General features: G+C 36.8%; 1 protein-coding gene across 1 annotated transcript in view; it reads left to right on the top strand.

The window, feature by feature from the left end:
- plekha7b (pleckstrin homology domain containing, family A member 7b) overlaps positions 1-21,446 on the top strand; it is a 113,546-nt gene extending 92,100 nt beyond the window's left edge. Inside the window, exons 10-27 of the mRNA XM_016284288.1 lie at positions 659-1,193; positions 3,211-3,294; positions 3,557-3,682; positions 5,153-5,206; positions 6,779-6,847; positions 7,669-7,749; positions 8,556-8,705; positions 8,857-8,958; positions 10,008-10,173; positions 10,286-10,449; positions 10,534-10,725; positions 10,825-10,927; positions 12,086-12,177; positions 13,306-13,524; positions 15,369-15,551; positions 16,020-16,153; positions 17,309-17,451; positions 20,600-21,446. Coding sequence (XP_016139774.1) covers positions 659-1,193; positions 3,211-3,294; positions 3,557-3,682; positions 5,153-5,206; positions 6,779-6,847; positions 7,669-7,749; positions 8,556-8,705; positions 8,857-8,958; positions 10,008-10,173; positions 10,286-10,449; positions 10,534-10,725; positions 10,825-10,927; positions 12,086-12,177; positions 13,306-13,524; positions 15,369-15,551; positions 16,020-16,153; positions 17,309-17,451; positions 20,600-20,622 — 2,620 coding nt within the window. The 3' untranslated portion in view covers positions 20,623-21,446. The remainder of the gene's footprint in view (positions 1-658; positions 1,194-3,210; positions 3,295-3,556; positions 3,683-5,152; positions 5,207-6,778; positions 6,848-7,668; positions 7,750-8,555; positions 8,706-8,856; positions 8,959-10,007; positions 10,174-10,285; positions 10,450-10,533; positions 10,726-10,824; positions 10,928-12,085; positions 12,178-13,305; positions 13,525-15,368; positions 15,552-16,019; positions 16,154-17,308; positions 17,452-20,599) is intronic.
- Positions 21,447-26,622: the final 5,176 nt, after the last annotated feature.

Here is a 26,622-nt window from a genome sequence, read left to right as displayed (position 1 = left end):
CGGACGGGGGGGGGGGGGGAAATGTTAGGAAACCATACAGGGTTGTGTGTAATACTCTAATTAAATGATGTAACATTGGGAACTCAAGCCATTGTAGGGTTCAGTTCACATATAGTTTCTTCTTATGAAGGAGCTCCCACTAGTGGTTATGATGTAAACACACTAAATATTAAAGGGAATGTTTTGTGTTCTAGCAACAGCATTCTGGTTATTGCAGTTTTTTTTTAAACTCCTAGTTATTTTTGTAAAAACCACCCAGTAATCACATTTGCACTATTGCACTTGCAATAAAAGCCTATGAGGCATATCTGCATTTGGTGTTTCTGCATAGCACCTTTAAAGTTTTTTCACTTAAATTTATATCTATAAAATAATAAACATTTATTAATTATAATTAAATTAATAATAATAATAATAATATATATATATATATATATATATATATATTAATAATATATATGTTTCCCTTTTATTAGTTTGTTAGTATAATAATAACTATTATTATTATTTGTATAATAGTTAATATATTAGTTATTATTGTTGTTTGGGATTAATAATAATAACAATAATACATTTGCAGCTCAGTTCAGAATAAAAAGAACTGAGAAGTGAGAAGGACAGAATATTAACAGTAAAATAACTTTTTACAAAATAACAGCCATGCCACTGCTGAGTACACCCTACCCAGACGGACACCACCTCTCCAGCCTAAGTCCGTCATGATGGAGACGTACCAGTCGTTGCCAAAGACCACTCGCCACCACTCCGGAGGCAGTTCCCCACCAGTGCCCCATAACCTGCCTAGTGACTATAAGTATGCCCATGACCGTCTTAGTCACTTCTGTATGTCCACTGACGAGCGCTTGGCCACTAAAGAGGGCATGGTGTGGCAGCTGTATGAGTGGCAGCAGCGCCAACAGTTCCGCCATGGAAGCCCCACTGCACCAATCTACACCGGGCCTGACTACATGGACACGTCTGCCTTCAGAGTTACTCTGGAAATGCCACGATCCATATCTGTGCCCCCATCACCATGTGACATACCCCCACCCGGCCACCCCTCCAGGTCCTTGTCCCCACGCAGGCCCCACATGCCCGCCGACAGGGTGATGGTACGCCCACTGGATGACTTTGCCACCGTGGACACTCCCAGTTTGGGTTCTCCCAGAGGAATATGTTCCCAGATCTCAAAGGTAGGGAACGTGGAGCAGTTCACATAATCTCACAATTTTAAATTAGTTGTGGTGAGTTCTTCTCTTTGTTCAGACCACAGAAGTGTAGACCACCAAAAGCGTTAAGGGTTATGGGAAAACCGAGTTTCCCTTTACTCAAGCTTTGATTTGGACTTTGTGACAGGATTCACACAGTCTTCACTCAGGGCTTGACTCCCAGGTGCAGAGGGTGTGTTAAAAGAGAACGTTTTTGTTTATGTGTGTTGCTGAAAATGCTTGTGTGACAAATAGTAGTATCTGCCAGCTACACCACCCACATGAGAGCGCCGCTCCCAGTGCCACATTCACACGCAGCAGTCACAGAAGACTCTGTGCCTCTTACAAGTTAACATACTGTCACTACCATTTCTGCTCTGCATACGTCAGGACTCGTGTGAACTCACTAATTACATGCCTCCAACAGAAAGATTCACAGAAGCTGTCAAAAACCAGATAGAAAGAAAAAACAGACCTTCAATCAATGTGCAGTGATACCACAAAGAATATACAGCACAACTTAAAAATCTAAGATGTTAGTGAAAATGCTTTCATTATTGTTTTGTTACCTGTTATATTATCAGCATAACTAAACAATTGACCAATTAATTGCATTTTTAATAGCATTCATTGCTATTGAATTAATTGATTTTAATTGCATGTATTTTTTGCATGATGAATAGCATGATTTGAGAATGATTAAAGAGAAAATGTTAAGTTCGTTTGAATTTTCTGTTTGTCAAAGAATCCAGAAGAAAAAAAAACATGACAGTTTCCACAAAAATATGAAACAGAACTGTTTTCAGCATTGACAATAATAAGAAATATTTCTGGAGGATCATGTGACACTGAAGACTGGAGTAATGGCTGCTGAAAATTCAGCTTTGTCATTACAAATATAAATTACATTTTAAAATATATTAAATTATAAAGCCTTGGTAAACATAAGAGAGCTCTTTCAAAAACATTACAAATCTTACCAATTATATATACATTAAATTTAATAGGGAAACGATCTATTTTAGGAAGCTTGTGAATTTTTTTTCCTGCATTTCAATCACTTTTTGCTTTCAAGTTTAAATTGTTCCTCAGTATGACTTTTTTTAACACATACTTGTAATTCAAACATTTTTAAAAGTATAGATATTGGAGATGTTGCAGTCTCTCAGTGAATATAAAGTCATAAGTACTGCATGTATAAAATTAGAAAAAGAATAAGAAATGTTGTTTTCTAAAAGAAGGTTTTGGATAAACTATATATATCACACAGCAGGACACACTGTCACTGATTTGGGATGTTGACTACCCAGTTGCAGATGTCTATCTATGCATCGTAAAGACTAGAGGGTGTTTCATAGCACTGTTGAGTTTGTGTGTTTCGTAGAGAGTGTTTTCATTGCTGTTGTCGTAGAGCATATCTCTGTGGAGGAGATCTAGACTGTTTAGCTGATAAGGTTCGCCAAAGGCTAAGCAAAGCGCCCAATAAACCTCCTCAGCAGTGGTCTCTTTCTTCTGATCTTGTATTTAAATAAAAAACCTATTATACAGCAAAAATGCAATACCGTGGGATTCGCATTGGAAACAGTCTACAGTGCTACTCTGCTGGTAGCTAACAAATGTTATTTTAAGAAAGCAGGTTGAAGATAATTTATGTGTAGTTAATTAAATCTCTTGTTGTTTGTGTCCTTTTGAGGTGCTATGATAGGCCTAGATGAAGAATTCTGTATGTTAAGCAAAACTGTCAAACTGTCAAAGCCCTGTGGCATTTTTTAAATCAAGCATACTAGTTTCTTAGCTAAGATAAACAGATGAATGGGTAAAATGTGCTCTGCTGAGCCCTAGTTTTGTGCTAAACTTTGAAACTGACTTTTACTTGACTTACTTATTTTACTTAAAAATGTACAGTATCTATTAACTAAAAGAGGGAATTTGAGAATGAACTGTGATTGTCTTCATTTTCATTGTAAACGCCACCATTCTTTGTATATTTGTGTCTTCACAGACCTCACAAATAGAGAGGAGATCCATGCCAACAATGGGGTACATCACGCACACAGTCAGTGCACCTAGTCTGCATGGAAAAATGGTAAGACTTCTATTGAGAGCAGACTTTTTCAGATGAATTACCTAGGAAACATAGGAGATCTGCTTGGCAGATGACATTTTGGCCACGAGGAGATTTTTGCTTATTTGGTTTTGAGACAATGAGTTGAGCTATGTCGTTAAAGACTGGCAGTCACAGTTCGCCTTAGTCCACTTCTATTGGCCAAATTTCACCTTCATCTTGGCGCCGCCCTGGTGGTCACCTCCTGAAGTGCTTTCTCTCCCATCTCCCCGCTGTCCTGCAGCTGGAGGAGTTGACCCTGCTGCTTATCCAGCTCAGGAGACACCGGGCCAAGATGGCCAGCGTGCGCAGCGACACATTCACACACCTGCAGAACCAGCACAACGGTCTCTCAGGCCCCAGTTTGCAGGTTAGAGGGTCACATTCTCCCCTCAGCCCATCCTGAGCCCCCCTCCCATCTGAGCAAATCATGCCCTCCTTTCCCTAACTCCCATACCGTGGCCATCTTACGATCGTATGCTGTTGGTTCTAGTTATGATTGCGTTGGTTTGGTGTTAGCTCTCCGTTAGCATGGAGTCGAATATGTTAAGGCCTGGGCTGCATAATGTGACGTAACAGCCTGTTTTGTGTTTTTGAAGATCTTTTCTTCTACGTTTAGCTTTTATTTGTACTTTTATTTTTAGTTTCTTCCACTATTGTATTTTCGATTGTCAGATTGCTCCTCAGTTAACAGCATGTTGCTTGTTGACTTGCCTGCATTCACATGATTGAATGTTTTCATGAACAGAAAACGTATTGAAAACATCACTGGTTTACTTATTTATATGCAGTTTTGGATTTGAAAAGTCAGAAAAGTACCCAAGAATTAAGACATAAGCTGTGACCCATTCCACTCTCTAGATCTGTCAGTTACAGGGTTGTACACTAAAACATAACTACTAGTCTACACAGTTTACAGCATTGTTGTAAAATACTTAATTGTACTTTACAATTAAGTAAAACTACCACAGTGCATCAGTTTTAGAGTCCAGATTGAAGTTTAGGGACATTCAGTGGTCTTCTCAAATACTAAATTGCCAGTCATTTTGCTTGTTGTAAATAGGAACAACAGCAACAAAACAAAAAAACAAGTATTATGAACACTACTGTTCAAAAGTTTGGGATCAGTAGGTTTTCTTTAAATGTTTTTGAAAGATATAACTGATAAATCTTTTATTTGATCAAAAGTACAGTAAAAACAGTAATATTGGGAAATATTATTGCATTTTAAAATAACTTTTTTCTATTATAAATTCAAATGTAATTTATTTCGGTGATGACATACCTGAATTTTAAGCAGCTATTATTCCAGTCTTCATTGTGGCACGATCCTTAGAGAAATCATTCTAATATGCTGATTTCCTGCTCAAACATTTCTTATTGTTATCAATGTTGAAAACAGTTGCTTAAGTAGCTTTTGGAAACTGTGATACATTTTCAGCATTCTGTGGTGAATAGAAAGTAAAAAAAAAAAAACAGCATAGAAATGTAAAACTTTTGTAGCATTATTTTGTAACATTATAAAAATCTTTATTGTTACTTTGGATCAATTTAATACATCCGTGCTAAATAAAAGTAATACTTTCTAAAGTTAAAAAGAAAAATTACCGCAAACATTTCAACTGTAGTGTATTTATTTATATTTTTTAAATAACTATGATGTTAATTATCATAACTCAGAGTGATGAATGACTTGTCAATCACATTACATGCACTTGCACAATGTGTAATACTGTACCAGCATTTGGATTTACAGTGCGCATGAAAATCAGTCTCAGTCTTGCATGCTGTACTCTCAACCATGTGTCATGTGACCTCTTTCTTCATTTCCCATTTAAAGGCAGATGACACTTACATCAAGCTGAAGAAGGACCTGGAGTATCTAGACCTGAAGGTGGGCTCTAGTGGATCTGCCTTCACCTTCCTCCTCCTCTCAGCTTCTCCCCCTTTCTCCTCAAGGCATACATTCTTCCTGATTTTGCCCCGCTCCTTATTCTCTATAACAGCTGCTCTGCTCTCTAACCCTGAAGGATGTGTAGAGTTAATTTTGAAATCGATGATTAAATACATTTACACCAGTCAATATTCACGGAGAGCAATGTGTGATTTTAAGCTTTTACTGCTAAAAATACGATTTTATGCTGCAATTTAGCAATAAAAGTCTTTGTGGCTACTACGTGGATGTAGTGACTAGTGATGGTTCACAGGAGGAGATTTTGACAATTGAAGGTCACATGAATGCTAGAATCTGATTCTGAATTGTTTTCCCTATGTGCAGTGGCATCAGTGGCCTTTATTGCTCTTATATAGACTTTTCTGATCCTGTTTGATATGGAGCACATTACTTGCTATAATTATTCATTCATCATTCAAATGTATACATTACCTAAATTTATACCCACAGTTCACAAAAACCCTTGTATCTTCATTTCAAACAGATGAAAAGTATTGAACCTCTCATCTATTCGGTACCCAGTGCATTCTGTCTGAATGTAAGGATCGTGTGCGATGTATACATTGCCTAAATTTATACCCACAGTTCACAAAAACCCTTGTATCTTCATTTGAACCTGAAAAGTATTGAACCTCTCATCTATTCGGTACCCAGTGCATTCTGTCTGAATGTAAGGATCGTGTGCATAACAAAATGTGACCACTTCATGCCTTCACCTGCTGTAGTGATGTAATCCTCCCTGGACCGTTATGGTTGTGTGCCTTGCACATGCTCTGTAGAGTCATACCCATGTGCATGTGCTATTTTGACCGCTTAATTGTTTTAGTTTTTTTTCCAAGGATGCCCAATTTTGTTCTTTTGGTAAGATATCAATACTGCTCTGATGAGGGATTGTTATAGCAATTGCATTGCAATTGTGAACATTATGTAAAGGCTGCGCTAATTATTTTGTTAAGGAGACATTAAGACATCCATGAAATGACATTAAGCATCAAGGAATTATCCTAGAGTCTGAGGTTTTCTGTTAATGAGTGAACGTTTCCAGACAGCTGCTCTTACTTATACAGTATCCTTTAGCTAACCCCTGTTTATCACTAAATGATAGTCTTTCAGTGGGTTACAGCTTGTCGTAGGCTTCACTCCCACATGGTTCATGTCAAGTTCACCACTGATGAAAAGTATTGATACTTTGCCAAATCAAGAGCAGCACTTTGGGTGGATCATTGCGGCTATCCCCAAATTCCCCAGTTGCTGTTTGTACATAAACACATCGCAGAGCTTCCAAAAACAGCGTTGGTTTATTTTGTTGTTGTTGTTGTTTTGTTCATCTCGACATATTCTTGTTCTTTTAGTTTGCCAAAGCACAGTTTGTTTACATGATTTCAACAACCCTTTGTCAATAGGCTGTGCAGTCTTGATGGTTGCTTGATCGATGCAACCTTACAGCTTCTTAGTCTTGGTGTTGATGCTAATGTCTTTGAAAGTGTATGAGCTTTTGCATTTTGTCAACAGGTAACTGGACGTGAATCGCTTAAAGATCGACCACCTCGGCCTGTTAAAATAGCTGAAAGTGACATAGATGTAAGTTCTGCTCTCTATTTATTAAAGCCCAATTTCTGACCCTTGTCTCCCCTCTCCATCGCTCTGTTTGCTTTTCACAGAAAGCTGTTAGTCAAGCCTGAATTTGTGCAAGTAAACACAGGCATCGGAGTGAGGCAGTGGTACACGCTGTGGGGAGAAGCAAACTCTCTCTGTGTCAAGAAGAAATTGAAATGATTGACGAGGGTTTTTTATATTCAATGCTCAATTTAAAGAGAAAAATACATGCAATGGGAGTTTTATACTTTGGCCTTAAATTTTTCAGTTTGATTTTTGTATTCCAGTGCTCTCACTGTTTTTCGTTTGATTGGAGGTAAATAATCTGGAAGTCCCTAGCTTTTCATCATTAACATTGTTTCAGTTTAACAGTTTATAAGAATTTTGTTGGTGGATTTATCTGCATGATGAATATTTAATGTTGTTAAAACAACAATATATGGCTGTAAAATAATAACAGCTTAATAATTAATTGGAGGGAATGATAAACAGAGCGGAGAATATGAAGAAGACTATAAACAAGACACTTCTGCAGCTTCTGTTTCTCCTGCACGCGCACACGTTACCCTAACTAATTTTTCACTGAGAAAATGCTGTTTGTTTCGGCAAATAATGACACCAGAATTGTCTTGGGTGCATGGAGTTTATGCTTATGAATATCTTCAATAGTAGGAAATGTTGAATATGGAATAGCGGAAGAATGTATTCTGTCGGCGCTCTGTTTGATATGTTTGTATGCTTTAATGGATTCAGTTCAGTCATGACTGGTGACCATGTTTTATTGCTGCTTGTGATTGTCTCTTCAGGTAAAGCTTAGTAGGTTATGCGAGCAAGACAAGGTCCTACAGGAGCTGGAGGCCAGGATACGCACACTCAAAGAAGATAAGGTGCTTTGTTTTTTTCCTTATCTAAATTCATTATTCTAAATCAGGGTTTGAGGATATCGAACTGTTTATCAACTGAATGGTAAAAAGTTGTCTTAGTTTTCAAAAGGGCTACACAGAAATCATAACTGTCATTTCATATCAATTATACTGTATACATTACTGTTTAAAAGCTTGGGGTCAGTAAGTTTTATAAAAAAAATTTTTTTTAATTTATTTAAGAAATGAATACTTTATTTAGCAAGGAGGTATCAAATTGATCCAAAGTGACTGTACAGATAATGTTAAAATGTAATGTTAAAAAGTTGCTATGCTGTTTTTTTAAACTTTCTCTTCATTAAAGAATCCTGTTAAAAATGTATCATAATTTCCATTAAAATAATGGCTGCTGAATTCCAACTTTGCCGATAAAATGTGGTTTGTCATGTCAGTCGCTTGCATATTGCACTCACAGTGAAAAGTGGTATTGTGCCATTGTTAGCTTGAAGATCTATTTCTACTTTATCTAACCCTTTAAAATTACTGTTGTAACCCAATACAATCAGATCCATTTCACCACAATACACACATTTTTGACTTGAATATAACCAGTTTTAGATGTGTAATTTAGATGTTACTACATAAAGCAAAATTAAGACCTCAGTGGAATGCTGTTTTCAGAATTAGTTAATCACAGAAGATGACAATCATAATCTTTGAACAATTGTGCAGCCCTAGTGTCCAACCTGATGTCTTGGTCCCTAGTGCTAGGTTTTTTTTTCTTCTAACTACTTCATCTGGATCATCTTCTGTTTCTCACCCAAATCTAGGACAAGCTTGAGTCAGTTCTGGATGTTTCCCATCAGCAGATGGAGCAGTACCAGGATCAGCCCGCCCATGCAGAGAAGATCGCCTATCAACAGAAGCTGTTACGGGAGGACGTGGTCCACATCAGGGCGGACATCTCACAAGTGTCCACGGTGAGGACACATACCTGTGTTAATATACTCGTAGAAGACTCCATGAAACGTCCATGAAATACTAAAATCACATTAGGCTGGGAATGAGTATTAATGCAACACTAATATCAGCTCATTCCACTCGTATTGAGGCTTGTTCTGTGTTAAACAGGAGATGGAGAACACTTGGGCAGAGTACAGCCAATTGGAGAGAGATGTGGACAGACTGCGTTCAGCCCTTCAAGACCAGAAGACCCACAGTGCTCTCTCTCAGGTCAGAACCAGAGAAAGAAGTCGAAAAATGAGACCCAGCTGTTTGAACTCTTTCTTTTTTAAATCTAAAATGGAGGACAGAAGTCTTTCTTTACTCAAGCTCAAAATTGTATTTCAGCTTTTATCTCTTTAATGCATGCTTCCAAACTAAAGTATCAATACTGTTTAAGCGGCAGAGCGTATCAGAAGATGTTAAACCGTGTCAGCCTCCTTTTCTATTCAGCATGCACCTCTCAGTCCGGTAATTGATAGAGAAAGAACAAAGTGATGAAAGAGATATGGAGCTCTCGGAGCCGGAGTGAAGATCTAATGTCAGTTTTTGATCAGCGTGATAGAGCAGTAAGAACAAGGCATAGAGTGTCTAAGATTATTGATTTCTCAAGTGTTTGTGTGAGAGCACACACAGACACAGTCAATAAATTATGGCTTGTTCTGAAAATACAAATAAGAGAAAATCCTATCCTTTCTTCGGTGCCCCTTTGAGCTCTAAATTAGCCTCTTAGAAAATCAAAGACAAGCCTCAGGGTTGTCATATTTTTTTAAGAGTGATCGCAGTTGTATGAAGTTACTTCTGTTCTATTCTGTTCTACTCTCATTTTTAGCTTTTAGTTTCTGTTAAAGAAATTGTTGTTCTATATTATATTATATTACATTACATTATATTAAATACTGATAGACAGACACTCATTTTTAGCATTCTATACACATGAATGTAATGAAATAAAGAAAAATTTATTCTCAAGCATAATGTTACATTTCTATATTCTGATTTTTATATATTACATGTAATATTATACATGATATTAATTTTTACACTTTAACTTAATTTAGATGCATGTTGGTGTATCTGATAATATATTGAGTTTTATATAATTGCATAATTATATTACTTTTTCTAAATAAATTACATTTACTTAAATACTGAAGTATGCATACTTGTATTCTGTTCCTTCCTGTTCCAGTCTCTTATGTTTACTTTTTTATTCAGTTATTTCTGTTTTATTTAATTCAAAATGAGTAAAAATGATTAAATTCTGTGCTACTGTGCAGCAGGAGAAATGTCAGCTGAGGAAGGAGCTGTGGCGGATCGAGGATGTGCTTGCAGGCCTAAGCTCCAGTAAAGCCAACTACAAAGTGACCATTGACTCTGTTCGGAATCCAGGTGAGAGCGAGCCCCTGCCTGCCATCACCCCCATGCACTGGAACACAGACCGAGGTCAAACAACACCACATGCAACTCTGCTAACTGCATCCACATGCAACTGATAATCATGCATGTTTTTTTTTGCCCTTATGATGTCAACCGGTGGAATAATTGCCTGACCCAGAGAGAAAACTTGTGCCTTCAGCGTCATTGTCCACAGTGCCTTCTCTCACTGCAAGCCCATCCATGGGTGAACTGAAAGCTGCTCAGCCCAGCCCCCATCTCAGCCCAGTGCAGTCTACCCAGCAGCCCTTGCAGCTCTCACATTCAGCGCACAAGCCAAAATGGGTGAGTGAGTGAAACAAAGTAATCAAGATACTCCTTCAGTTCATTTATCTGTATTTATTGAAATTTCATGTTTACACAATACAGTCTGAAGAGGATGCTCCACCCAGACCCCCTCTCCCTCACCTCTACAGTCCAGATGAACACCCCCCGGCTGTGCCCCCTCTCCCCAAAGAAACCTCTGTCATCCGCCACACATCAGTCCGGGGCCTTAAACGACAGTCTGATGAGCGGAAGCGTGATCGTGAGTTTGGGCAGTACACTAATGGAGATCATAAGGTTTGTGCCACTCAGTGGTACTCAGATACAGACAGTTTTCATCTGTGTATATGGTAAAATGTCAATATAGTTCTGAACTCTATTTTCCTGGGTCTCCAGGTTGAGATACGAGCGTTCCTGAGTGAGCCTGAACTACTGGGAGTTGGTGGACAAATTGGGGGCTTGAGCCGTGATAGTGCCTACCAAACTTTACCAAACAGAGGTATATACAGACCCATACATGACAGCCACAGTCTCAGATTCACAGACTCGGGCCCTCACTAGTGTACAGCACTCGATTGAAAAGGAGGATGCAAAGTTTGGTTCATGTAAACCACAGTACAGTTTATTGATGATGTGAAAACAGTCCGCTAGTAAATGGCTAATTATTTTGTATATTTTCCTTGTAGCTTGTGGAGGGACTTCCTAATGTCCATCATTCCCAATGGGAGCATACATTTTGACATGCAACTTCTGCAAGTGTGGAAATATTATTTAATTTTGTGCGTTTTGGCTGTATAAGAAGCTGTGAATTTAGCCTAAACATTACAAAGGAGCCAAAAATGGCAAAAATATAACTTCTACCACCATAATTTTTATCACAGAATGCTGTTTAACACAAAACTGTACATAATTTGAAATTGAAATGATGCTGTGGTTTCATGACTTTTAGAAAAAATTACAGAATTTTCCCTTGATGCACTACTGTTCAAAATTTTGGGGTCAGTATGATTTTTTAAAAATATATTAATACTTTTATTCAGTAAGGACGCATTAAATTGATCAAAAGTGATAGTAAAATTAAATTCAGTAAAATTTATTTTGGACTTTAATTTCATTGAAGAATACTGAAAAATATGCATCTCGGTTTCCACAAAAAATTAAGCAGCGCAACTATTTTCAACATTAATTATCAGAAATATTTCTTAAGCCCAAAATTAGCATATTAGAACGATTTCTGAATCATATGACACTGAAGACTAGAGTAATGGCTACTGAAAATTCAGCTTAAAATTCCTTGAGGGATTTTTTTCTGTATTTTTGATCAAGTAAATGCAGCCTTGGTAAACATACAGTAGGAGACTTCTTTCAAAAAAATTAATCTTACAGACCTCAAACTTATGAACAGTAGTCTTTATACTGCTGGACATTGTAGACATATTAAAACTAGTAAAATGTGTGCTTTAAGAGAGTCCACATGACCAAAATTGCCGATACTGTAGCTGAATTAAGCAAGCGTACCAAGTGTGAACGTGACATCAGGCTGCTCAGTGGGATGCAAAAAAAATGTTTGAAAATATGAACTTTCAGCTCAGAATTTTAGAAAGGATTTTCTAAGAAACCCTTAAAGATTTGTCTAATCCAGTTCGACATCTGTTAGGTTTGACAGGCTCATCTTCAAGACTGAACCAGTCATCAAACATTTCATCGTTTGTCACACTCAGAAGAGGACTCACCACCACAAGCTTGAAGGTAGGAAGCCAAACAAGTCCTGAAAGTGTCTCTTGAGAGGCAGGGGGACATAAAGGGTCCGTCATAGTTTGTTTTGGCAGAGCTGACATGCAGCAGGTTGATTAGATGCAGCAGCAGTACAAACCGCTGAGCACATGAAATAAAAGCAGCCAGTGTGGGCTTGGACCAGACTGTATTTTGCGAATGAATTACTGCGGTAGTGTTGCCATGCAGACTGTGAACACAGTGTGTGTCTCCCACCCTGATGAATTCATGCAGAAAATGTTAACAGAAATGAGCACAGCAGAGCTTCAAAATGAACTCCTCTATTCCTGATATTTTGTTTATTTTTCCTTCTGCCTCTCTCTTTCTGACTGACTGTTTTACACACATTAATAATAACACACTTAATTCAAAAACAATGAAATTACATTCAATTAGTTACAAATATATTTAGCTATATGAAATATACATAATATATTATGATTAAATGTACACAACTATTTAAAATTTTGGGGGTCAGTAAGATTTATTTTTAATGTTTTTGAAAGGAGTCTCTTATGCATTTATTTGATCAAAATATAGTAAAAATATTACAATTCGAAAGTATTATTACAATTTAAAGTAACAGTTTTCTATTTAAATCTAATTTATTCCTCTGGTGGCAAAGCTGAATTAACAGCCATTACTCCAGTCTTCAGTGTCACATGATCCTTCAGAAATCATTTCTAATGTTTTCTAATGCTGATTTGGTGCTTAAGAAATTTTTCTTTTTAAAATCAATGTTGAAAAGAAAAAGAAAACCATGATATATTTTTTCAGGGTTTTTTGATAAATAGAAAGGTCAAAAGAACAGTATTTATTTGAAAGAAATATTTTGATAAATTTAATTGCATCCTTACTGAATAAAAGTTAATTTCTTTTTAATTTAATAAGTTAATTGCAAGTGAACAATAAGAATATAGTATAGGCATAGACAGACATCTAGTGAATATTGATTGAGTCCTAGATGGTTCAGTCTCTCTTTATTACATTTTTCTTTTTCCTTCTTCTCCTCCCTTTTGCAAATTGTTGCAAATTTCTCTCTCAACACTGTTCTTTGGTGCTGTTTGTTTCAGCATTATTAACACGTCCACTGGTGTCTCCTAGGAGAGACCAAAGAGTGCCTTGGAGCGGCTGTACTCTGGGGAGCCCGTACAGCAGCGCGGCCGCATGAGCGCCGAAGAGCAGCTGGAGAGGATGAAGCGTCACCAAAAGGCTCTCGTACGGGAGCGCAAGAGAACGCTCAGCCAGGGCGAGTGGCAGGCATCCTCATCTCGTGCCTCCTCCTCCTCCACATCCAGACCTGTGTCTGGAGACCTGGGATCAGTATGTTAGAGCACAATGACACATTATCCTCCAGAGAGAGCTATCGCCTTGACATAAATGCACATTCAGCTATTTACACTGTTTTGATGGAGAACTGTAAGATTTGGTGTTAACACGATCAGCATTTCACTGAAGTAGTGTCTGCCGCAGGTAAGTGGATATGTTGGATGTGTTGAAGGAGACGTGAGAGATTTTATTACATGTTGTTGGGCCACACTGATAGGTTGCTCGATAAGAACAGGTGGGAGTTATGCTATTTGCTAATGAAAGACATGGACTAATGTGTTTAAAGGATTAATAAGGAAAGTTGATATGCTACTGATTTTCATTACACACTTAATGTAGTTTCAAAATGTTCTAATGACTTGTTTGAGTGTTTAATTTTAACCTTGGGATATAGATCCTTAAGGGAGCAGCTCCCTTGTTCATCTGGGATAGTGAATCAAAGTAGTGTGCTTTTACTTGCGGGTCTTTGAATAGGCAAAACCCAACACTAACATCAAAATGCTCTTTTAACCTCTCTATAACAATAACCTAATGCTCAAAGTTATGGGGTCTGCTGTATTAGTGGGCTCATAAACTAAACTAAATTTCAAGCACAAGCTCTCAAACCTTTTAGCTGTTCCTCACTCAACCGCAATAATTATAGCATAACTGAAGTGTGAAACCAGACTCTGTTGTGCTTACCTCACTCATTTATTCTTTTGTTTTACACTAATTTCACCCAGTTTCACTTTTCACATTCGGCTTTCTAATAATAAGTCTTACAAAACTCACAAAATAATTTTTTCCCCTGCGATTTGGGTCTGATTTGAGTGCACAGAATAAATGATAATTTAGTTTTTTATTCATTAATTGAATGGACATTAAAATCCAATTTAGCTTATCCAGTTTTTTTAAATAAATACTTTTATAATTTTACTCCTTGTTTTACCAAAATGTGTTGAATGTGTACACAATGAATGGCCTGGGTAATGTATGAATGACTTGTTTATAATTGTACTACTTACTGAGCATGTTTTTCTTTAATCACTCTACTGTACTGTACGTTCATAATGATATAATTGTATGATATGATATGATTGTAGCATAATTTGCAAAAAGAAAATAATTGCACAGCTCTGCTTTCTTTATCATTTATGTAGATTTTTGCACATAAAAATAAATACTTTGCTAGTAAAAAAAATAAGTAAAAGACAATTGTTCTTTTTCTCTCTACTGTGAATGTGAAACCTCAGTTTATTTCACGACACACTGGTTTATTTTCTTTCCAGTAAGCACAATAAAGCCTGGGAATGAAGCATGTAAATGAAGTCACAGATGGAGCTTTTTATTGCATCTTTCTTGGTTTGCAGGAGTGCTGTACGCTACGGTTTGAGAGCTTGAACATGAGACACTTCACACACAATCAGTCCAATCACTTGTGCGTGGTACAGAGGTACAGGAGCGCACTGGGACAATATACCATTACGCTCAAGGTTGCAGTTTAACCCAGTTTTGTGTGTTGTTTATGTGCAGGGCTGTCCTCTTTAAAATGTTTATTTCATGTAAAAAAAATAATGTTGGATGTAAGCTGATATGTGGAGCACAGAGGTCATTTTGGCTTCAATACTATGTGTACTACACATGTGATTCAGAGGGTTTTGAAAGCAAAAAACACTCTCTTAGTTAAATCTGTCACATCTGTCCTAGTGTAACTGGAAATGTTATTCTACACTTTACCTGTCCTGCAAATCAGGAGAAGACCATTTCAGAACCAAAATATAAAATTTAGATTTCCTGAGTTGGATGTGTCTGAGGTCAAGATCGCCATCTCAGGGCTCTGTGTGTTTGTGTGCCTTCAGTGGAGGAGAGAGCAGGACTTTGATTTGCATCTTCTTGAGCGGGCCGTGCAGGGTGAAGAGAGACCAGTCGAGCACAAAGAGAGACAGCGCTCTCACTCAGACGAATGGCTCACCCTGAGCAGCACACCCATGAGAGAACTGGATCTGGAGCCTCTGGACTACCAGCTAGATCTCAGCAAAGAGGTAACACTACTGCTTAAAGGGATAGTTAAAAAAAAAAAAGAGTCTGACATAATTTCCTTGTTGTGTGGAACAGAAAAGCCTCAGTCACCATGCACTTTTGTTTTATGGAGAAAATATGCATTAGAAATTCAGTCCTGTCCGTACTTAAAACTGCCTAAATTCTCAATTTTTGAATGAAAGTCATGCAGGTTTGAAATCACATGAGAGAGAATAAATGCTGACAGAATTTTCAGTCCAACTATCCTGAGTTTAAAGGGCAAATCTCAGTTATGAAGTATTGTTGAATGTTAAAACATGTTACATTATTTTGCCTTTGATCATTTCATATTATAAAAAAATGTAGGCTTTTTATTTTAATAGAACAAAAAATTACATATATAATATAATCATTTAAAACTTAAATGATTGGACCTTAGATTTCAGAATTAAATGATTGATGGTGTGTGTTTGGTCTCAATGCCTGTATAGCTTGCAAAGCCACAAAAGGTGGCCATCCCTGAGCGTTATGTGGACCTGGATCCAGAGGAGCCCCTTAGCCCTCAGGAAATGGAGACCAGACATCGTAAAGTGGAACAAATCAAGAGCATCCTTGCTAAGTCTAGGTACTGGCAGATCAGTCTCATTTAACACAGCTGCTCTTATTGTCAACTTTATAGATGGTTGCCATTATATACACTATCATTCAAAAGTTTTATAAGTTTTTTTTTCTTTTAATGTTTTCAAAATAAGCATCTTATGCTCACCAGGGATGCATTTATTTGATCAAAAATACCATAAAAACATTAATATTGTGAAATATTTGTACAATTTAAACAAACAGGTTTCTACTTAAAGGGTTAGTTCACCCAAAAATGAAAATTCTGTCATTAATTGCTCACCCTCGTGTCGTTTCAAACCTGTAAGAGCTTCGTTCATCTTCGGAACACAAATTAAGATATTTTTGATGGAATCAGAGAGCTGTCTGACCCTGCATAGACAGCAGCGCAACTGAAATGTTCCCAAGTCCAGAAACGTAGCAAGGAGATCTGTAAAATAATCCAAGTGACATCACCGCAATTATACGAAGTTACGAGAATACTTTTTGTGTGCAAAAAGTAAAGAAAAAATAAAACGACTTTATTCAACAATTCGTCTCCTCCGCATCACCCTGGTGCCATTTTGGAGAATATCCGCTGGCCGTAAACAGCGTATGCTGTTCTGTGTCAGCTGCGTCACGCGGATATGTTGTTTTCATTCAAATCAAAGCGCAAACAACGTAGGAAACAGATCCGACGTGACGCAGCTGACAGCTCTCAGATTCCACATTCCATGTGTTCCGAAGATGAACGAAGGTCTTACGGGTTTGAAACGACATGAGGGTGTGTAATGACAGAATTTTCATTTAAACTATCCCTTTAAATAGCATTTAAAATGTAATTTATTCTTCTAAAGGCAAAGCAGACTGCAGTGTTACATGATCCTTCACAAGTCATTCTGATTTGGTGCTCAAGAATTATTTCTTATAATGTTGAAAATAGATTCTTTGAAGAATAGAATGTTCCAAAGAAAAACATTTATTTGAAATAAAAATCTTTTGTAACATTATACATATCTTAACTGTCACTTTTGATCAATTTCATGAATTCTTACTAAATAAAAAGTATGAATTTCTTTCTTTAAACTCTACAACTTACTGACCCTAAAATGCTGAGAACATTTTTGTTACACCTTTCTCTGAGAGTTTACTCTGATGTACCTGTTTTTTGTGTGCATATAAGTGTCCAGAATATACCTCCTCCAGCAGCAGTAGACAAGCCGGTGCTGCCGGACATAGACTCGGCTCTACAGGAGCAAGAGAGAATCATCACCATGTCCTATGCTTTAGCATCAGAGGCCTCGCTCAAGAGCAAGCAAGTGGCAGGTAAAATAACCAGCAGCATTACTACCAATCTGAACTGATTCATTAAATTATTATTATTACTGATTCCTGAAATTATCTTGTTAATACACTCCATTTTCCATGGTAGCACATGCTGTGTTTTACATGACATTTTTAAGTCAAATTACAGTAAATTTGTTTTTAGTAGTAACTTATTGTGAAATTTTGTTAAATGGCAAGAGCAAGGACAGGGAATTTAGTGTGCATAATGTGTGTTAAGGATGCTGAAAGAGAGTCCCATAATAACATACAATCAAGAGTTCACACCTGTATGACTGCCAGAACTCCATTTGAATAGATTAATTTCAGATATGCTCTGCAGTACACCTTGACAAGTTAAAATACTCTGAAAAGATCAAGGTAAATGTGAAGAAAACACTTCAGAAATAGCTATTTGTAATGCAAATCTGTCAGTGTCAATAAAACTTCCTAAATCATCACACTGACAAATACAGATTAACTGAACATTGGGAGAAACGGTCCACCCTGTTTCAAATCATCAGCATTGGAGGCGTGATGAGGAAGAAGAAAGAGCAAAGCCAAGCCTATCAAACGCAACGTTAATAACTGAACATTATTCCTTATTAGCGCAGATCTGACGAGTAAAGATGCTTGCTAATTGGGAGACATGTCGGCTCTTTCAGGCTGGGTGGAATCTCTTGATGAGGCCATTTTTTTCAGAGCCGATCAATGACCCAGTTGAATATGCACTGGGGCTTGTTCACTCTGCATCCCGTGGCAGCACTTTGAACATATTTCTGAACTGGCATAAAAGCACACCATCGTTTCATCTTTACTTCTTACAGAGGCCTCACTCACTCTGCCAGGTCTAACCTTCAGACAGGGAGCAGTGTGTCTCTCTTAGTCACACAGTTTTACAGTCAATTCGTCCTGACGTGATGGATCATAATGTGTGAGGCGGTATGGCGTAGTCAACAACTATCACAGTGTTTCCATTGGAGAACATGTCAGAATACCATATGTGAGGGATCTCATCTGTCAAGGCAGGTCAGGGTTTTGATCACCCACAGCACCACTTTGTGCATTTATGTTGAGCTTAAAATAGTTAGAGCTGTGGCATGCTCATGCGTTGGCTTGAGACATTGCCTGGTTCCACTAACCCTCTTTTGCTTTTGTCATGTCTTTTCTATGAATACAAATGGTAGAAAAGTCCAGATGTAGCTAAAATTGATACCAACTGATCCAAACTGGTTTTGGTAGACTATCAGCTGGAGGGGCCAGGTACATCCTGGTTAGCTGGTAGACCACCTTGGTTAGAGGAATAGTTGCCTAGTGAAAATGTGCTACTCATTCTTCTATCGTTCCAAACCCATATGACTTTATTTCTAACAAAGAAACACGACAAGGATTTCAAGCTTCAAAAAATACGCAAAAGCACCATCAAGGTGGTCCATGTGACTTGTGTGCTATATTCCAAATCTTCTGAAGTCAAACAAAGAGCAGACCAAAGTCATTATTAGCTGAGAATATTCTCCTTCAGTGAGCTGTTAACCGCTGCAACCGGATCATCAAGTCAGTGAGCTGAACTTGAGAATCAGATGATTCAGATTCAGACCAGTTTTGTGAACTGGATCGTCTGATTCACTGAAAATAAACCACTGTTCGAATTATATGTGTGTGCATCTCTCCAAAGCTATTTCAGTGCAGTTCATGAAAGAGCATGACCTCCAACTGCATTGTGTGTTCTGCTTCCCAGCATGCCCCAAATCAGTGGTCTGCCTTGATTTCTTATTTGACACGTGCCTATTATGAGCTATTACAGTATATGAGGCACTGTCCACAAATACGGTACACTTTTGGGTCTCATTAAGTCTTAAAGGCACACTTTTTTTGTTTGCCATGATGATTATTTTATAAACCATTATCTAACTTTTAAATTAACTTGGCATGAAAAGTTAGCAAGTTTTTCCTTAGAAGTCTTGATCCTGGTTATGGTTTTAAAGACTACAAGACTACAATTAAACACAATAAATAAATAATCTGATCTACAGAGCTCCTACTGAGTGACAGTACATTACTGTTACTGTAACAAAGCTAAACTATGTAGCTGCTATATATATATATATGGGGTGCTGTGTGTACATTAATGAGGAAAAAAAATTAACTTAAATGATTTTAGCAAATGGCTGCAATATAACAAAGAGTGAAAAATTTAAGGGGGTCTGAATACTTTCCGTACCCACTGTGTATATATATATATATATAAAAGTTATATAGGAATAATAATATAAAACAATATGAATTCTCTATTTTAAATTTCTCAGTTTTTTTCTTTCTAGAAAATAACAAAATCATATGCATTAGCATTTTAAACTATATTCAGACCTGTCCCAATTATTGCGAAAAAGTGAAATTAAATCGAAAATGAAACGCCTCATTAACAGCAATATTTAGTTTGACCTACTAAAGGGGGGAAAAAGTTGAAAGATCTTCTGCCATGTTTTATACCGTACTCTGTTTGTGGACAGTGCCATGATTATATTGTACTATATGAAAAATTTGAGTCAGTGCATAACAGTACACTTTATGCTTATTAGCCAGTCCATTTAATCACTGAACGCCTGAGCTGGCCGTGCTATTCTGCTGTTTCAGCAGCATTTGTATGAAAGTGAGCTGCATGTGTCATGCACATGCATGTGTTGAAGTGTGTTTAACTCAGCATTTTCTCTATGTAACATGCTGCACAGAGAGAAGGAGGGTGGAGAGTGTTTACCTGTCTACTATTTAGTAAGGTCATTCTGGGTTATAAAAAATAAATAAATTGGCATTTGAGTTAAAGAGACTACACTGGGGGAAAAAAGTGGTGTAGAAACAATTTTCATTTAGAAATTGCTAGTAAATTTCACAAATAATTACAAAAAAGTAAGTAACATTAAATGAGAAATTGTATTTAAAATCTTTGTTTTATTTACAACTTCGAAAAACCATTTTTGCAGTGTAGGTACTTGCACCACATGGGTTTTAATTAACTTTTTTTTCTGTTTTAGCACTGAAGAATGTATTACCTTAGTTCACTGTTATGTGTGGGTCTTTTTTCAGTGTATTGTATTGTTTTGTTTTGCTTTATTTCTTCACATTTCACATCTCTCACTCTTTATCTCTTTTCCAGCCAAAGCTGTGTCTGGATATTAAGGTGCTGTCACATTCTGAAAACCCCACTAGTGGTGGACAAACTTAAACTCGGCTTATCGAATCACATCGCTCACATTTAGAGATGACGTTAGCGCACTTTTGGAATCACATGGGAACTGGCTCCTGAAATGCATTTTTGTGGAGCTATTATTTGATATGGACTTTCTGCTGTGGAAACTGCTGTGCATATGCTGTACAAAATCTAACCATGATAACCCAGATATACAGAGCCTTTTTATATACATCACTGCACTTTTAATATGCACCGTATTGTAGAGAACATTTAAAGCTCATGTTTTACTTCTCAAGGCAAGACAGATGTTTAAATGGAGTTCAGGTTGAAAACAACGGTAACATACAGACTAAAAAAGTATTATACATGTGTAACGCATTATGAACATGAAGGGTACAAAAATGTCAAATGTCGATTGTATTTTGTCAATTCAGATGATATTCTTACACCAAATCACTTGAAATATAATTTTTATGTATCCAGCACTGCCAGTCTCTCCAGTTAGCTTGCCAAATGCATTTTATTTTTGTTGACAAAGTTAAGAAAAAAAAACAATATTTTCAGACAGGATTTGTGGGGAAGTGGTTGGGGAGGAATATGCCACATACTTTTTTTTAAAGAAACTGTAAATATTAAAGATATTAACAAGCCATTTGTCTTTTATTCTGTTTGTGTTCTCTAAGAAAGAAGGAAAGAGAGAAAAGAATTTCAAGTTTTTCAGTTTCAGAATGTCAAATAAGGAATTTATTAAATGATTGGGAGGTTTTACATTTGCATCGCATTAAAAGCAGTAATCAATTCGAAATTACACGTTTTGTGAATATCTTCTGAACTCGCCTTGTTTTATTCCTTCCATACATATTCAGTTACAAGAATAAGAATAAAACTAATTTCAAAATTCCTTTTCCATGTATGTTCTGTAACAACCAAATGTGAAATGTGAAATGTGCTCTCTTCATTGCTTCAAGGATTTCCTTTAAAATGTGCATTAAATGTTTTGACCTCTTTATGTTGTATAACTTTATAAAGATAAAGGATTTTAATTTCACACAACTTTTTAAATTTTTTTAATCTGCATTTAATGTGTGTGTGTGTGTGTGTGTGTATTGTATATATATATATATATATATATATATATATATAGAGAGAGAGAGAGAGAGAGAGAGAGAGAGAGAGAATAAAACTAATTTCAAAATTCCTTTTCCATGTATGTTCTGTAACAACCTCTTATTTTTTTGGTTATTGCCCATAAATGTGAAATGTGCTCTCTTCATTGCTTCAAGGATTTCCTTTAAAATGTGCATTAAATGTTTTGACCTCTTTATGTTGTATAACTTTATAAAGATAAAGGATTTTAATTTCACACAACTTTTTAAATTTTTTTAATCTGCATTTAATGTGTGTGTGTGTGTGTGTGTGTATTGTATATATATATATATATACCTGCAAAGGACATTTCCTAAGACGCTCTTGATTGGACTGTTTTGAGTCGTAGTGTGAGTGGGTCTGTACGGCTGTTAGGATACTCTGTGTTGCAGCCCTCAAGTGAGATCTTTATCTGTAATTGGAGAGTGATTACCGTCTCTCTACTGCTGTATCTTGTTCTTTGAAAGCACCTGTGAGACATGCTGCTCCTCCCATAGCTCCACAGCAGGAGCTGCCACATCTCACTGCATCTGATTAGAAGAAGTGAGAGGTGTGCTATAGGGTGTGTGTGTGTGTGTGTGTGTGTGCGCGTGCGTGTGCATCAGCGAGCCTGGTGGGCATGAGTTTGATCACATCCGCTTTTTTGCTTATTTTGCAATAAGCGGGCTGTTTTTCCTCCTCCAGCAGAAATCCACCCAAGACCATCCACAGAGAATTGTGGCATTTCCATTTATTGATGTTTGGCTGCTATTTCATATACATTTGTTATTGTGTGTGTGCGCGTGCGTGTGCATCAGCGAGCCTGGTGGGCATGAGTTTGATCACATCCGCTTTTTTGCTTATTTTGCAATAAGCGGGCTGTTTTTCCTCCTCCAGCAGAAATCCACCCAAGACCATCCACAGAGAATTGTGGCATTTCCATTTATTGATGTTTGGCTGCTATTTCATATACATTTGTTATTCCGCACTCTGGGTTTCAAAGAGAATAAGAAAAAACCCATTATGCAAATTCTGTCCTGTTCTGTTAAATGCACTGAATGTCTCAAGCACTAATTCTGCACAAAAATATTTCACCCTCGTTCAAAGAAATTTAAAGACAAATGTATGTACGCCTACAACTGTATTTAGACGCTTTGTCATCCAAGGCTTCTGCGACATTGAGTGTTTGAAAAACATTTAACCTTTGTTCAATCCAATTCATTTGAGTATCTACTGCGTTATTCCATATCAAAGTTCTTGTGCGTCACAGGTCCTATTGTGTCCACGATGTAATTCAATTCTTGGATGAATACGTGGTTATTTAGCATAGAATAGAAGAAGTTCCTTGGAACTGCAGAAGGAATGCTGTATTTAAAGTTGAATACTATAAATGTCCTTCATTTGAATGAATGAATGATAGATTGAAGAGATTGGAGGGGGAAAAAATATTGCTTTTTATTCACCGCCCAACCAAATGTGATAACTCTCAGGAGGTTTGTGGGAATTTTCAGCAATAATGTCCATGGCAAGAGCTGTAGTCTATGCCAAGAATCATTTACAAATATGCAGTTGACTATAGACTATTTGTCAATATTGACACGAATCTGGGTGGTGTTCTCTCCACAGGACTACTCCAAATACTCTCTGGTGAATTGGAGGCGACTATTTACTAAATGTCTAGAAGTGACTGAATTAATTAGTGTAAAACTGTGTGCAGCATTTCTCCACGAGTCTTCATAAATTTGTCAAAACATGATATGTTTTGGAGTGGCTCAAATGATTCCATTCTGTAAATGGCCACCTGTTTCAAAGTGAAATCTGAGCGGCCCGAGTGAATTATAACTATTCTGACCTTGTCTTAGGAATGAAAGCTATGTTGTCCCTAGAGTTTGACAGCTTGACAAAAAGTTCTGTTCTTTGCTTTTTTGAATCAAACCTGACAAAGCTCCAGTCACGGAGAGAAAACGGCTGCTCAGCTGTGGAATAAACAGAGATAAAACAGTGCACAAAGAAAGCCAAAGAGCATTTAGTAGTGAAACACCACAGATGGCCCATGTAAGGTCAAAGGCACAATACAAGCCATGAACATAATGTGTGGACCAACTGTATGTCCCCCCAAAACAAAAAAAAAGTTTACACTAAGTTGGGCTTGGTTTTGCAGTACTCTTAACCCTATACGTATGATGTTGCCTTCAGGCAACATGACAAAATTTGGCTCATTGTGATAAAATGAAATGTGCAATTCATGAGTCTTTTTTTATTAGGAGGGGCCAGAATCAGAATCAGAAAGAGCTTTATTGCCAAGTATGTTTGCACATACAAGGAATTTGTTATAGTGTCACAAGCTTCCAGTACACGCCGACTACTTTCACAACACTCTTCTGCCATTATTCTCTTGCTTTGTATCCTTACAGAAAGATTGTACTTATAGAACAACACACAAAGGTCGTTAAAGAGTCTTTTTTGAAGGTAACTTACTGTTCTTACCTAACATCTTTTGAGATTTTACAACTCGTGCAGTATCCAAACCACAATAGTTTTCTGATAAAACATTTTTGAAACACGTTCTATCTTTAAAAAAAAAAAAGAATAGCTATAATGCCATCTTTTTGTTCCTTTTATGTGTGATCATCATACAATATAAATGTGTGTACAACAATGAATTTTCATAACATTTTCCCCCCATAACCTAAAATAAAGTCATTGGGGTCCAATGTTGTTTGGAGCTGTGTTAAATTGAATTAATGTATTGTATTAATTTGAAGGAATTTTCTGTATTTTTTTTCTTTTACAGGTGTTTTACCTCTATTTTGAATTTTCTCTCTCTCCCCCTCTCTTAGCCCTGTGTGACTCTTCAGTTAACAAACAGCATTTTCTTCTGCATCTGCCCTTATCATTGTAAGTACAACATCGTATTATGTATCTATTGTTTTCTTTCGTATTGATATTTTAAGTACAAAATAAATATGCATTTAAAACAGGATGCACGCAATTATATTTAAAAAACGCGACCGTTCACAATTATTATAGTTGCGATTATTTACTATTGTTTTTAACTACTGACTTTTATTGCCTGTTATTGTATGTTTCGAAGCGGATTGTATTTATAGTTTCCGATCTCTGCGTATGTTTCTCAGTGTTGAAGGTTTAATTTTTTTATCCATAGTCTGTCTAACCTGCATTCCTAAAGTACATTCAAAAACCCGAACTCATCTGACCTGACCTGTGACAGTTTTAAGAGCGAGCATTTTCTTGATAAAACTCAATAAAATACAATTATATAGTGGAGCGTATACAAAGTTGTTTGGAGAGGAATGTCTCCGTAGTGAGGGAATTTTGTTCATGCACTTTATAACTTCTTAAATATTTATATACCAGTGTAAAGGAAACCGCTTTACAGCATAAAACATATCGAACTGAGTTATGTTAAATAAATCTTTTTTTTCCCCCAAATAATAATTTATTACACGAGTAAATCAAGTTAAGATACTATAAAACATTTGTGAACGTTTCAGAATCGTTTATCTGAATTCGAAATCTATGATTCAATCCATGCTTGTCCTGAAATTAATTTGTAATGCAATTTTAAATATTTTTCCCATTTATGTTACAATTTCCCAAATAGTTCCAGGGAGTCACGAGGTGAAGAGTATAAATGCTGCTCAGGATGTCCAGTCTCTGTAATTCTTCAATATATCGATCAAATAATTTGCTATCATAAAGAAACATTCTACTAAACATGGGGCTGTTTCAACAGACAGGATTCTTCTACATTCGCTTTTGTATAATGACCTGAGATGGCCTTTGGTTATTGGCACAAGACTATCTTAATAGTTCCAGGTGTAAAACATTGTTTTACAATCTTTTTAAGACGGAAGGCGCGTTGGATAAATAGACGCAATAAGCATTCTTTTTGCGAAACTACATTAACCGTTTTTCACTGTAATAACAATATAACCGTCTGTATTTTCTATCTGCAGTGAGGATTGGTTTAGCTTAGGTAACTTCAAATTCCATCAAAGTGCTCCTAGTGCAGACTCATCAGCAAACCAAGTTTGTTTATAGGCTCCATCAGTGTTTTTTTTTTGTAATAATGACAGATTTCTGCAGCCTATACCCAACTCTAAATAAAATGAAAGAGGCTTGTCGTCGCTTAAAATTTGTCCGACATGTTATCCACAAAAGTAACACAAAGGAAGAAAGAAAAATCCCCATCTATACATTTTAACCTTCATTTGTCTCTTCATTGTCCCATTTCTGTTCCAAATTCCAAAGCTTCCTGAGCAGCTCCAGCTCAATTCAGTATGACAAAATGTGCATATTTGATAGAGTTCGTTTAAAAAAAAAAAAAAAAGGTAAAAAAAAAAGGCTTTTATGAGGTTTTCAAATATAATAGCTAACTTTTAAATGAGTTTTGGTTATAACCAAACATTCCAAATGCATAACTTTAACAAATGACGCGTGAATGTTCGCAAATATTAGTGTTGCTTTTTTAGGCTATGCGAAATTTGACATAATGTAAAAAAGGAATTACACTGATATTGTATATATTCATACCCTATATACTATATATAGCCTAACTCAAATGTGGCTCCTGATGTTTTCCCTCTCACAATCTCCCCTATTCTACCCCACCCCGTTAAAGTCTCTCTCTCTCTCTCTCTCTCTCTCTCTCTCTCTCTCTGTGTTGTCTGGGAGGGAGCCCTGCCTCTTTCCTCAGATCAATGCCCTGGCCACTCACTTTCTGATGTTGCACGACGGGAAATGCTTTGAATACTTGCGACATGGCCGCTTGCATTGATTGCCAAGATTGACAGCATTAACCATCGTCTTCTGTCGCTTCTGTTTTAGAGTAGATCAAA

This window comes from Sinocyclocheilus grahami, unplaced genomic scaffold, assembly GCF_001515645.1.
Source record: "Sinocyclocheilus grahami isolate Dianchi unplaced genomic scaffold, SAMN03320097.WGS_v1.1 scaffold10.1, whole genome shotgun sequence".
Lineage (NCBI taxonomy): Eukaryota > Metazoa > Chordata > Actinopteri > Cypriniformes > Cyprinidae > Sinocyclocheilus > Sinocyclocheilus grahami.
The sequence above is the reverse complement of the archived record's forward strand: the minus strand, read 5'-3'. Positions and strand labels throughout refer to the sequence as shown.